This window comes from Hemicordylus capensis, chromosome 5 (assembly GCF_027244095.1).
Source record: "Hemicordylus capensis ecotype Gifberg chromosome 5, rHemCap1.1.pri, whole genome shotgun sequence".
Lineage (NCBI taxonomy): Eukaryota > Metazoa > Chordata > Lepidosauria > Squamata > Cordylidae > Hemicordylus > Hemicordylus capensis.
Window position 1 is genome coordinate 199546665 of NC_069661.1, and position 14296 is coordinate 199560960.

At 42.0% G+C, this 14296-nt stretch overlaps 1 protein-coding gene across 1 annotated transcript in view; it reads left to right on the forward strand.

Moving 5' to 3' along the window:
* Positions 1–12475, forward strand: part of ALX1 (ALX homeobox 1) — a 52300-nt gene extending 39825 nt beyond the window's left edge. The window contains exon 4 of the mRNA XM_053256860.1: positions 11828–12475. Within this exon, the coding sequence (XP_053112835.1) occupies positions 11828–12148 (321 nt within the window). The 3' untranslated portion in view covers positions 12149–12475. The remainder of the gene's footprint in view (positions 1–11827) is intronic.
* The last annotated feature ends 1821 nt before the right edge of the window (positions 12476–14296 follow it).

Consider the following 14296-nt stretch of genomic DNA (forward strand, 5'->3'; position numbering starts at 1 on the left):
ACCTGAATCTGAGACTAGGATGTCATTCACACAATCGAAAACTGTGTTCTACCCAGGTTTGGGAACTGTGTGTACTCCCAATTTTTGATTGTGTGGAAGCAAGGTTTGAGGAAAACCAGGGTAGAAGTGATTGTGTGGAAGCAAGGTAGGAGAAAAAGCTACCCAGTTTTTCCTCTAACCTTCCTTCCACACAATCACTTCTACCCAGGTTTCCCTCTAACCTTGCTTCCACACAATCAAAAATTGGGAGTACATACAGCTCCCAAACCTGGGTAGAACACAGTTTTCGATTGTGTGAATGACCTCTAGGTTTCTTCCAAGTTGTTTGATATTAGAAATCAGGATGTCATCTTAAATTCAGACTCCTGTTTCTTTTAAGTAATGCAGGTATAACCTGTATTTAACTTCTACTTTTTAAGGGGATCATCTTAAATTTAGAGTCGTCTTCGCTTCGGGTAAATATACTATGTTTAACAAACCATTATGACATGATCATCATGTTGTAAAGATTGTGTTGGTTCTATAATCCTAGTTTACACTATCCTATTTATTTCTACTGATATCAGTTACCCTTTTTCCTTACCCTTTGGTAGCTAAGTTCTGCTCTAGGTATCAGACAGGCAGACAATGAGATGAATTTCTAAAAATACTAACAATATAATTAATATTCTTAAAAAGCGTATATCTTAAACACATGATAAAATCAGTGCCTATTATAGAAAAACAATAAAAATTGGCTTAGTTCTGATCAGGCTTAATAAATAGAGAAATGAAGGTTTGAGGCAATCATCCTAAGTTGGGACACATTACTGCTTAATAGCTTCCTCTAAGCTCCTCTCCTAATTAACATTTTCAGAGCTTAGGTACATTTTGACCAAAAGGCCGCATTCGCACGTAACATGAAACCGGTAGTGAAGGGACCTCCAGTTTTGAAAACTGTATGTTCAAATGCAGGCAACAACAGTTTTGTAAGGAACTAGAACCATGTTTCACTCCCCAAACTGCCTTTTGTGCCTTCAGTTTATAGTGAGGTCTGCCGCCTGGACCTCCGAATGTTATGTCCGAATGCTGGCACTGCAGTCTCCCCGCTGTGCAACTGGAGTTGAGGAAGGAAGCTCTTCCCTCACTATGGCTGCTATTGGCTGCCATGGCTGTCCTTCATTAAAGCCCCAGCAGCCAGTTCCACCTCCTCTCTGCAATCAACAAGACTGCAAAGAGAGAGCTCTCCATTTCATCCGAAATGATGAAGGGGTGGCGGGGTTCAGGGGGTGGAAAATTGGACCTGTGGTTCCACATTACATGCAAAGGTGGCCAAAGTCTACATTGCTGAAGGCTCAGGATGCAAGAGGCAGATTAATCTCTGCTCCTTGAAGATACCACTTCTTGAGCTCGATCTCTCCAAGGCTCCAAGGGAGGAGAGCTGGTCTAAGGGAAGAGAGCTGGTCTTGTGGTAGCAAGAATGACTTGTCCCCATAGCTAAGCAGGGTCTGCCCTAGTTGCATATGAATGGGAGACTTGCTGTGTGAGCAATGCAAGATTTTCCCCTCAGGGGATGAAGCCGCTCTGGGAAGAGCAGAAGTTTTCAAGTTCCCTCCCTGGCTTCTCCAAGATAGGGCTGAGGGAGATTCCTGCCTGCAACCTTGGAGAAGCTGCTGCCAGTCTGTGTAGATGATACTGAGCTAGATAGACCAATGGTCTGACTCAGTATATGGCAGTTTCCTATGTTCCTATGTTCCAAGGCTCTTCCTTTACTGGTCATCAAAGCTTGAAGCTTTGTCTAATGGCTGCTTCAAGAAGACTTCTCTTCCCACAGCTCCTCCTTCAGCTGCCATTAAGACCTCAACATTCCTTTTTTCCTGCCTTCTCTCAGATCTTGGATAAGTTTCTATGAAAGGATTGGATGACACTCACCATATCACTATGACAATGGAAGAAGCCTTTCAGGGATGCAAAGAGGTGGGAAACTAGTTGAATATCTTCCTTCTCCTGCAGCCCAGCAGATGTGGGATGCAGGAGCAATTTTTGTTGCTCTCTCTTCCCTCCAGAAATATTCACTTGCAGGAATATATCCCTGAGGGCTGCACAACTCTCAGGGGCACATTTCTACAAATAAATAGTCCTTTTGAAGGGAGAAAAAAGCAGTGAAAATCACCCCCCTGCTCTGTTCCTGCTAGGCTGTTGAAGAAGGAAAAGGTGCAGTTAGTTTTCAACCTCTTTGCATCCCACAGGGCTTCTTCCATTGTTATAACACTGCAGGGAATTTCAGCCACCCTCTCTGACTTGGTGCCTTTCTCTTTCCTCTGGTAAGATTCTGTAAGGTCTTATATTCTTTCTGCTTGACCTCTTTAGCCAATCATGATGTACTATATATCAGGCCTGAGTCTCATTTGTCTATAATAAAAGATCAGTGTTAGGAGATGGAATGTTGAATGCCGGACTCCCATTTGCTGATCTTTTTGTTCCCCTTTGGCTGTCTGTGTTTCATAGAGTTACAAATTCCTTTAGTTTCAAAGGACTATCATCTAGCCCTCTCAGAACTCCAGCCACTTCCTTGACTCTATAATTTTGTCCTTAATTGGCTGCCAGTGGAGGGCTACAATATTACTATAGGCCCACTCACACATTGCGTTCAACACTTATATGAATGTACAGTGTACAGATCTGCACACAGTTACAGTCATGTACAAGTTATGTTGAATGCAGGTACAGAAGTACACTTCCTATCTGCACCATGCATTTGGAGGGCCTGTATCCAGGTTCACTTTTAAAATGAACACAGATATAGACAGCTGTACAGCATAACAGTCTGATTCATGAGCATAACAGACATTATGCTGTTCAAGTGCACAGGTGTTTGTACACTAAAAATGTGTTTGTGTGAATGACTGTACCAGTGTTCATTGGATACACACCCTTCAAATGCATGGTACAGATAGGAAGTGTACTTCTGTACTTGCATTCAGCAAAACATATGAATGACTATACCTGTGTAGCGAGTGTACCGAGTATACAGATCTGTGTTCACACTGTACACTCAGTTTGTGAATGGGCCTTCTGAACTGGGCTAATGTAACTTTTAAAACTTTATTATTATTATTATTATTATTATTATTATTATTATTATTAAATCTTTGCTGAAAGCTAATAAATACCACCACTGTTACCTCAGAAGCATAACCATTTCTGTCTCTTCCAACCCCTTCCTACAGATGACACTTTTGTTTACATATTTAACTAAGATTTGTAGATTTTTTTCCCTTCAGAAACTCAATTGTTTTCTCCACACCTGAAATAACTCATCATGAAATTGGTGATCAAGCTGTATAATATAAGATATATTAGGATGATCTTTGGCCAAGCCAGAGTTAAAAAGATGGAGGTGTTAAAAGTTAGCTGTTCATCAGCTTCCTGCTATCGGGATCTTTCTTGTCCAACCAGAAATTGAAGCAACCAGTGCTATCCTAAATTACAAAAGTAATTTATTTTTAGTTACCTTAAAAGCCTATATAATATCCTCCAATTAAAAACTCCCAGAGCAGCTAAGAAGAAATAGTAAAATATAATACAAATTAAAACCACAGAAACAATGAAATAATGAAATACATCTGGTAGAGCCAATAAAAATAATCAGGTCAAAAATAAGCTAGCAATTTTGCTTTTATATCTATATATCTTCTGGAATATTATATCGGCAAAGATATATTTATTTTTAGGGCTGCAATATTTATTTGTAAAATGTTTTATTTCAGTTATGGCTAGTATGTTACACAATTAGAACATCTTATTTCTCTTTCTGAAATTATTCTTATGGATGTTAATGAGAGCATCTGTGGGTGAGAGGGAGGTTCAGAGTAAACTGCAGATACATTGGTTTTTAGAAAAATCAGAGTAACCTGCAAATACATTGGATTCACAAAAATCTGGAGGGGGGAAAACTAAGGGGGTCCAAAGCCTACCAAACTGCCCAGTTTAACTCAATGGAGCAGAATGTTTGCTGACTCAGAGGGTACTTAACAGACATCCAAGTGGGCATAGCTAAGGGAACTCAGTGGTGATGTGGGGAGGAGGACTTGAACAAAAAGAGTGGGAATTTTCTATCTGTTTGAAGAATACTTCCCCAAGACAGTCACAACCCCTTCTGCTCCTGAGAGGAAAAGGTGTCTAAAACGCTGTAGTTTTCTCCTCAGCTAATTCACAACTTCATGTTTCAGCCAGTTCACAACTTTGAGTGGGAAGGGGTTTGACACATTTAAATGCTTAATCAACAGGGTGAACAGATACGACAATACATAGAAAGTGACAAAACATTTTGTCTTATATCTGTTTTTGAAAGAACTGAAGATTTTATGATCTTTATGAAAATGTTCTCATCCTTATGGGTGCATAAATGGGAAACCTGCAGATGAGAGGGAGGTGCCAGCGGAGTCAGGGTAACCCACAAATCTGCAACCTTTACATAACTCTGTGACAGTTACACAAACTGGAGATACATTCTTCTTAACATTAACTCTTGAAAGTTTAGGGCTGAATGAAAAGGAGTTGAGACTGAGCACCACTGCCCACCCCCTGCACAAAAACACCTAGAAAACTGGAAGAAAGAAAAAAAGAATTGCATGTGAAAGGAGCCAAGTTCTACCAGGGACTCCTGCAGACAAGGGATATACTACGAGATTTTGTTGTGGGTTCCTCCTCTTCTTCCTCCATCAATGTACATGATGCATTAGAGAACATGTGCATTAGAGAACATTCAACTATTACCCTTCAGAAAATAGTCTTTATACTGTATTTACCTGAATCCAAGATTAGGCTTTTAACAAGTTCTTTGATGTTAGAAATCAGGGGGTCATCTTACATTCAGACTCCTCTTCCTACAGGTATAACCTGTATTTTACCTCTATTTTCAAGGGGCTCGTGTCAAATCCAGTGTCATATTTGGATAAATACAGCAACAGCTGTTTTTTCAATAGTTTGGGTTGTCCTTTTGAGATATTGTAGGCAGCGTTGAGATAAATGCAAACTACCATCCACTGTCAGAAGGAAAGGCCATCTGTATATGAACTCTTTCTCTCCTCAGTACAATACAACAGTGCACAAAGATCAGAATAGCTTAAAAAAAAATAGTCATGTGCCCCTTGCATCACAGATTAGAAATTGCCCTCATAGATTAAAATTGCCACTCACCAATTAATCAACTAAAGCTTTAGTGATTTTAATATACTGGTTAACTGACTGAAGTTCACAGCCCACACACACACACACACACACACACACACACACACACACACACACTATTGAAAGGCTCTTTGGTGATTTTATGGTAACCACAAGAGCAAAACTCAAGATGCTTGTGATGTTAACAGAAACCAGAGATGGGATCTATGTATAGGCTTATTCAGAATCTCCCTGAATTGCCTTTTATATAGTGCACAGATCACAGAAGATTTAAACAGGAAAAAATGTTTTCTTTAAATTCATGTGCACAATGTCTCCTTTTCCTCCTACATACCAGAAGAGGCACTGATGTTTTCTACTTATTGTAAAACAGGGACTGTATTTATTTTTCATTCCAAGATATATTTTACATTTAGTAATTTATTTACATTTTATTTTGAGTATATATCTTGTTAAGCAGTGGCACTGCAGCACGCATACAATCACTTAAAATAAAGGCTTGCTAATTCCAGTAACAAAAAGTATACCTTTCAGTATGGCTGCAACAGTATCATCACTTTCAAAGTCAGTCAGGTTCATTAACCAACAATGGGAATTCCGCTGGACTTTGTGGGCTCTTTCAGTACTGAATTTATGTTTTAGTTTCCTTCCATGAAATAAAATCTTGACAACCTGTTTGCCAACTTGTAGTTTCCTTCCATGAAATAAAATCTTCACAACCTGTTTGCCAATTTAATTTTTTTAAAAGATTGACATAAATTTTATGTCAAACTTTGACGTAACTTTATTGCCAAATTTTAGAGTTTCAAGACCCATTCAAGCGATACGTGTTGGATAAAACATGGGAAGTGTTTCTCTGGCTGTGGCAACACTTAAAACATGTTACTTCAGGGTAACACATACTTTAAGTGCAGCCACAGGGGCTTAAGACTTAAATGCACCACTAAAGTTGCTTCAAGTGTAATACATCACCTTGAGATGACATGAAAAATGTGCCTTGCTTTGAGATGATGTAAAAGGTGATTAATAAATTCTAGAAAAATGAATAAAAATAGTATTCAGGTCCCCTCTTGTCCTGTAAATCATTCTGCCTACTTTAGTGTGCAAGGTCCCCAGTTTGGCTTCAGGTTAAATATATCACATAGGAAGCTGCCATATACTGAGTCAGACCATTGGTCTATCTAGCTCAGTATCATCTACACAGACTGGCAGCGGCTTCTCCAAGGTTGCAGGCAGGAATCTCTCTCATCCGGATCTTGGAGACGTAAGGGAGGGAGCTTGGAACCTTCTGCTCTTCCCAGAGTGGCTCCATCCCCCAAGGGGAATATTTTACAGTGCTCACATATCAAGTCTCCCATTCATATGCAACCAGGGCAGACCCTGCTTAGCTAAGGGGACATGTCATGCTTGCTACCACAAGACCAGCTTTCCTCAAATGTTCACCCTTGTCATGGATCATCATGACATGAGTTAACAGGGGCCTTTTCTCTCTCCCCCACACCATGGTCCTGCCAAAAAATTTAAAACAGTTCGGATTCTTTCTTTAGTTTCGGTATGGGTCCCAGTGCTGGATCAAAGGATTGTTATTCTTCCCCATGGACTCAGATGTCACTGGGACCATTCCAGCTTACCTCCCCAGAACTTCAGTGGCTCTTGGGACCAGAATAGAAGTCCCAGCCTAGCTTGGAACTGACAGTCAAATTACACATAATGTAGATAGGATTGCCACATGTCCAGGACTGGCCAGGACAGTCTAGGAATTTACATCCTGCCCAGGATGTAGGAAAAGTGCCATCCTGGTTATAAACTGTCAAGTGATTTGAGTGGGAACATTGCTTTAATAAAATCTGCCTATCTTTCTGGTCCTTCTCCCCAGTCATTGCAGCTATATGGTGTCAGAGTTTAAACGCTCCTTATTGAGGTGCGGCCAGTGAGACTGGGGTTGGATGGATGGAGGGTGGGGTGGGTGGGTGGGGCAGGTGTAGACCACAGCTGCTCCTCTCTCTCTTCCTGTCCCTGCATAGCTGCCTCTTCTTCTCTCTCTCTCTGCTAGTTCTGGCTTTAAATTGAGCCGTGAAGGCTAGTTATCTGCTAGGGCTTCTGTGGGCTGCCTAAGTTGTCACGAGTGGGGAAAATGGCCATAGCACTGCTTGTGCAACTGCTCATTCAGAGCAGTGTTGAATGCACAGAACTATGGCACTGCAATGCTGCACATCATGTCAGCCTTTGGATTTTACATTTGCCTGTGTCATGTGCTGTAACAGGCACTGTGGAGAAAGATAGCATTGGTCTCTTTGCAAAGCAGTCATTCCTCCCTAAATGCACTACATGGTATTGCCAGTCTAGTGGGTAACTGGCAATTTTTGGTTGGTAGCAGAAAATTCCGTTTTCTGAATTATCTGAAAAGGACCCACTTTTTCCAAAAAGATGACTTTAAAAAACCACAATCATTTCTATATGATTTGATACCAGTGATTTGATATGCCAGTGGCTTGAAGACCTGAGTCATATTCACATGTAACATGGAACCACAGGTCCAGTTGACCTGAGGTTCTGCTCCGCACCCACACCCTACTCTCCTGTTTGGATTCGGACATAACAGAGAGCAGGCTTTCTGAAGTCAGGGAGACTGCAGAGAGGAGGAGGAATTGGCTGTGTGAGCTTCCTTCTTGCATGAAGGACAGCCCGCACAGTCAATCATGGCCAGAGAGAAGGAGAAACTTCCTCCCTCAACCCAGGTTACAGTAAATGTAGCCTCCAGTTCTGCATTTGCACAACACACTGGGGAACTGAAACCTTGGGTTGGAGTGGGTGAAACTCACTACAACCCGAGGGTTCAAATTGGAGTTTAGAGAGTGAAATTTTGGATCACTTTCCACATGGAACTGGGATTTCCTGCATTCAGACATGCAGGTTTGGCAACCTCTGCCCCCTTATATTCCAGTTTTGTGTTACATGTGAATGGGGGGATTGACTGAGGGGGCACTGGTGCAATGAGAATGACACTTTGTTCAGGATAGCTTTTATTTTATTTTTATTTATTTAAAAATATTGCTATACCAAAACTTGTGTCTCTGGGCAGTTTACAGTTAAAATCATCTAAAGCATTTAAAACCCAGTATTAAAAATCTTAAAACCATGCCTCTAATTAAAAGCCTGGGTGAATAAATGTGTCTTCAGTGCCTTTTTAAAAGTTGCCAGAGATGGGGAGGCTCTTATTTCAGCAGGGAGTGCATTCCAAAGTCCAGGGGCAGCAACAGAGAAGGCCCGTTCCTGAGTAGCCGACAGACAAGTTGGCGGCAACTGCAGACAAACCTCTGCAGATGATCTGAACAGGTGGTGGGGCTCATGGTGAAGAAGACGTTCTCTTAAATACTCGGGGCCTAAGCTCTTTAGGGCTTTATAGGTAATAACCAGCACCTTGTATTTTGCCTGGAAATGTATCTGCAGCCAGTGTAGTTCTTTCAACACAGGAGTAATATGGTCTCTCCGAGATGACCCAGAGACCAACTACAGAGATGCCCCATTCTGAACCAACTACAGTTTATGGACTACGTACAAAGGCAGCCCCACATAGAGTGCATTGCAGTAATCCAGCCTAGGAGTTACCAGCATATGTATCACCGTTTTGAGGTTGTTCATCTCAAGAAATGGATGCAGCTGGCGTGTCAGCTGAAGCTGATAAAAAACACCTCTGGCAACCACCTCAACCTGGGACACCAGGGAGAGTTTTGGATCCAGAAGCACGCCCAGATTGCGTACCTGTTCCTTTTTTCTGCTCTCCTAGTGGATTCAAGAGACTTTCCATTCTCATGTACATGGTTCTGCTGCTCTGGAATGACATGGTGACGGCTGGCATGTGTGTCCATGTCCATGTCTCTCTGTGTGTGCAGGGAGATGGCATGAAGCACCTGAGAGAAACGGAAGAGCTAGATAGCAGTCAAGGGAAGGGCTATTTTGCACACTGCAATGTGTAAAGGCATGATGAGGCAAAGCAAGCAGCCTGCTGGGATGGGAACAAGAAGATTTTAAAAGGTATGGAGGGGAGGGGATGAGCTACAATAAGTAAGTATGTGAGTAACTATGATTACTAGTTTAAATGAAGTGAAGATTCTCATATAGCCCAAGCGTGTCAAGATCTTGTGTAAGGTCATGGTATGAACATTCCTACGATGTTCCCTTCCCCACCCCCAACAAAGGCCAGCTAATAATCAGTTTTGTATATGCAGAGCAAATCAAATTCAGGAAAATATGCATCCTATGTTATATTGTCCTTTGCATAATTTATCTACACCTTAAGTGGCACAGCAGGGAAATGCTTGACTAACAAGCAGAAGGTTGCTGGTTTTAATAGCTGCTGGTATGTTTCCCAGACTATGGGAAATACCTATATTGGGCAGCAGCGATATAGGCAGATGCTGAAAGGCATCATCTCATACTGCATTGGAGGAGGTAATGGTAAACCTCTCCTGTATTCTACCAAAAGAAGACCACAGGGCTCTGTGGTCACCAGGAGTCGAAATGGCACACTTTACCTCACTTTTATATTTCATCTAGGGAATAGTTTCTTTCTTATTTTCAAAGGTTTATAAATGGACAATCAGATGAGTTCAAGATCAGTCAGTTGTTGGCAGATCTGACTAAGTTTGTTACTTAGTACAGAGTTACATTGTTCTCATTAGCAGCCAAAAAGTTACAAGCTCTTTTTGTGTCTCACAACTGGGTAGACTTTAAATTTTATTGGGGAGAACTTTGTTAGGGTTTATTCCTCCAATGATAGCAATTTTTATAATTTGAAGGCTGTCAAATTTATTTTTGGATTGTTCTGTGTATGTTTGTTTGTGTTGTAATGGCCGTTGGCTGTACACACAGGGGCGGCCCTTCAATAAGGCAGGGTGAGAAAGTGGCCTCAGGGATGGGCATGGGTAGGCACAAGCCCAACCCCCTCTTCCATCATGGACACCATCTCCAGGTCTCTTTGATGCCCTTCCTCACTCACTAGGGCATGCTGCTCATTTCCCCTTCTTCACCCCACTGGAATGCGTCTCTTCTTTCATTTCCCCCATCATGACAGCTAGAAACACCCCTGCTTTCACTGCCTGGTTTGATGACATAATCTGAGCGAGTGCTTTTGTGTCTTTGTCACTGCCTCAGCAGTATGGTCTCAAGAATGCGGGGCATGCACCCAAGAATGTGTATGTGTGGGGGCATCTTTTGTCTCAGGCAGCAAAATGTCTTGGACTACCTCTGTCTGTACAAAAAAATTGACTGACATTAGTATGGTATTTCAGTGGATTGGGGTTTTTTACATGTTTGAAAGGTGCAGCGACAAAGGAGGTGTGAGTCGTTCTTGTGGCAGCTTTTCATGCTCTTTGAGCAATGTGCAACTCCAGCTCTAACCGTTAAGCTGCCTGCCAGTTGGTTTAGGACAGGCAAAAGAAGTGTTTACTCTCACAGCACATCACTAACTTGATAAAAAAATACAGATTTTTGAATTCTGAATGGGGAAGTGAGTATAGACAGAACTTTTTCTCTCTCATAATTCTAGAACTCGGGATCACCCAAGGAAGTTGACTGGCAGCAGGTTCAGGACAGACAGAAGGAGGTACTTCTTCACATGACACATGACATTTGCAGAATGCACTACTGCAGTCGTGCTGATGGCCATTAGCTTAGATGACTTTGTAAAGGGACTGGACAAAATCATGGAGGATATGTATAGAATAATGCTTAGCATTTGTATAGCGCTCAAAGCACTTCTCATGCATTCTTCTGCATTTCTTTCAACAAACGTGTACGGTAGGTATTAATTCTCTCCATATTGCAGATGGGAGACTGAGAGAGAATGCTTTGGCTTTGGTCACCCGAAGTTGGTGGCAGATGTGAGATTCAGACCAGATTCATAGCTCATTCTCTTAATCCACTACACCAGCTCTTTGGTTTGTTGATGGCTAGTAGCCATGGTCACTAAATAGAACCTCCATATAGAGAAGCAGTATACCTAAATACCAGATGCTGTTACAGGAAAAAGCAGTTATCTTTATGCCTTACTTATAAGTCAGGAGATATCTGGCTGGCCACTGCTAGAAAGAGAATGCCCAACTAGATGCATCTTGGTCTGATTTAGCAAGGGAATTCTTATGTTCACACAGACTTGCCTCAAAGTGAGAGGTGTGTGAACTTTACCAATACATAGACACTGAAGTGGAATTGCAAGCAGACTTAAGAACTGGATGCAGAGGTTCAGCAAGGGAAGCGCCTAAGAAAGCACTTTTGTGAGTATGTGAGACCTGATCTGGGGGTCAATCTATTATATGTACATTCATCAGCTTCCATGCATGTGCTGTTTTCAATGGATGAAGGTGTAAAGTTGGCTGCTCCTGCTCAGCCAATGATGACAACTGGAAATCCCTTTCATAGGAAGACCATCCAAGCTCTATTTCCAACATTTTCTGGAAGCAGTGCAAGATGTTCTTAATCAAGCAGACATGTTGGAGTTTCCACTGACATCAAATTGATCGTTTCCACAAAAATAGTATCATACGACAATGTGAATGGCAGATGTGATCTATCGTTGCCTTAAAACAGACCAAACAGAGCAGAAAACTCTAACTAAAAAGTGTACATTTAATCCTCTTTGTTTTATATGTTCCAGATCCAGAATAATTTGTGGGCAGGAAACACAGCTAGTGGTTCAGTGGTGACTTCCTGCATGCTTCCACGTGACACTTCCTCTTGTATGACCCCTTACTCCCATTCGCCTCGGACAGATTCTGGGTACTCAGGCTTTTCGAATCATCAGAGCCAGTTCAGCCATGTTCCCCTCAACAATTTTTTCACTGACTCTTTACTCTCCGGAACAACCAATGGACACGCATTTGAAACCAAGCCGGAATTTGAACGCAGGTCTTCCAGTATTGCGGTTCTACGAATGAAAGCCAAAGAACATACTGCCAACATCTCCTGGGCCATGTAATGTAGCTGAATACTTTTCCTTTTACATGTCAAGCAACCCACCCCACCCCACCCTTCTTATTTCAAATATTTAAAGGAATCATCAGTAAGCTGCTGTGTGAAGAATCGCTAGTTCAGGATGTACCATGAAGCCTGCTTAAGCAAATACCTGATATACTGTTAAACAATAAAATGTAAGCATAAAGCATGTGTGAGGACTAAATAGATCCACCGAGTGCTGATTTCCAAAAGCCCTCTAAAAAAAAGAAATTGCCAAACATGTTTTCTTTACCAGTTGATGAAATATGATTGTAAAACCTGCAAAAAGAATAAACCTATTAAAGATGTACATCTGCTATATATTGCTTAATGTCAGTGCTGTGGACAAGAGGAATCCCTTATTCGCAACACAGAAGGAAGTCGACTGAGGAAAATGCATTTGTTATGTCAGTGTGGTCAGGGAAACCTCTTAGCAAGTGGTGGGAGGAATGAAATATAGCATTCGATTTAATCAATGGGAGATGCTGGAAGGCCTGGTATACAATGGGACAGTTTTCCCAGAAAGCTGTCCATTTTTAAAAGAACGTGATATTGTTCCATTCTGAAAACCTAGTCCCTCTGGATTCAATAGGAGCTGCTGGAATATTAACCCTTTCAAACACCTGGCTTTTTAATGCCATGGAACATAGGGACATAGGAAGCTGCCATATACTGAGTCAGACCATTCGTCTATCAAGCTCAGTATTGTCTTCACAGACTGGCAGCAGCTTCTCCAAGGTTGCAGGCAGGAATCTGTCTCAGCCCTATCTTGGAGAAGCCAGGGAGGGAACTTGAAACCTTCTGCTCTTCCCAGAGCAGCTCCATCACCTGAGGGGAATACTTACAGTGCCCACACTTCTAGTCTCCCTTTCATATGCAACCAGGGTGGACCCTGCTTAACTAAGGGAACAAATCATGCTTACTACCACAAGACCAGCTCTCCTCTCCTGAGCTGTAAATAGCTGCACTGTGACCGGTTTACTTTAAGTGAATCTGATTTCATGGTATGCAGTAGTATGCAGTTGACTTACCTAACTAATGCATTTAGTTAGGTAAGTCACTAAACAGAAAGATATGTGTGAATTCTTTTACATAAAGCATTATAGAAATATTCGACAAAATCACATAAAAACAAAGGCAGGTCTCTGCTCAAGGAATGTCTTTGTCCCAAAGATGAGTTCCTTGGAAACAGGCTATAGGGCAGAGATGAGGTACTTCTAAAGTGAAGCTGACTGCACAGCTGTTTTGCTGTTAAAAGGGTCCACCTAGGCTTGACTTGCATATCCTGGGACTCTGAGGGATTAGCAAAAGGCAACATCCATGACCTACACACGGCACACGGGGTTTCCCTTATGTGTTAATTTATTTAATTAACTTTATTTGATTACATTGAGTTAATTAACATGTTTTCTTCATTAGAAAGTCAACCCAGTGCTTTCCATTCACTCTTTGAACTGTGTAACTTCATGCAGGGGCGCAACTAACAGGGCAAGGGGAGACAGTTGTCTGGGGGCCCACTGCCTTGGGGGGCCCCCTAGAGGCAAGTCACGTGACTGACTCCCCCAGCCACGCACCTGCCCGGGCTTCCTTCAGTTGTATTCATCCTCTAAAACTGATGTGAGTGTTAAGTCCTAGAGCTACCAGATGATGTTCTATTGTGGCACATAGGTGTGTACACACACACACACACACACACACACACACACACACACACACACACAATGCTTTTTGTTACCACTATTCAGCCTCATTTAAGCTGAGGTTCAGTGGGGGGGGGATTTTAAATCTTGTCTCTGGGTCCACTCCAACCTTGCTATACCCCTGACTTCATGAGACCTTTGTTTTTGTTTTCAGTTTTGAACCCCCTCCAGGTGGTTCACGGTTACACGGTTCAAAGTGTGAAAGGAAAGCACAGGGTTGACTTCCTAATGAAAAAAGCATGTGTATTAGGATGCTCCACAGGGATGTGATGGAAAACTGTGTATACCTCCCCCAATTTTCCACATACAGTATTGCCTCAGAGAGAGAAAATTCCCATTTCTGCCCATGCTCGAGAAGTGCTCTGTAAGAGAAGGAAGATGTCACTGAGAGTCAGCAATGTGTTTTCTCTCTCAGAGAGCACTTTTTGTGG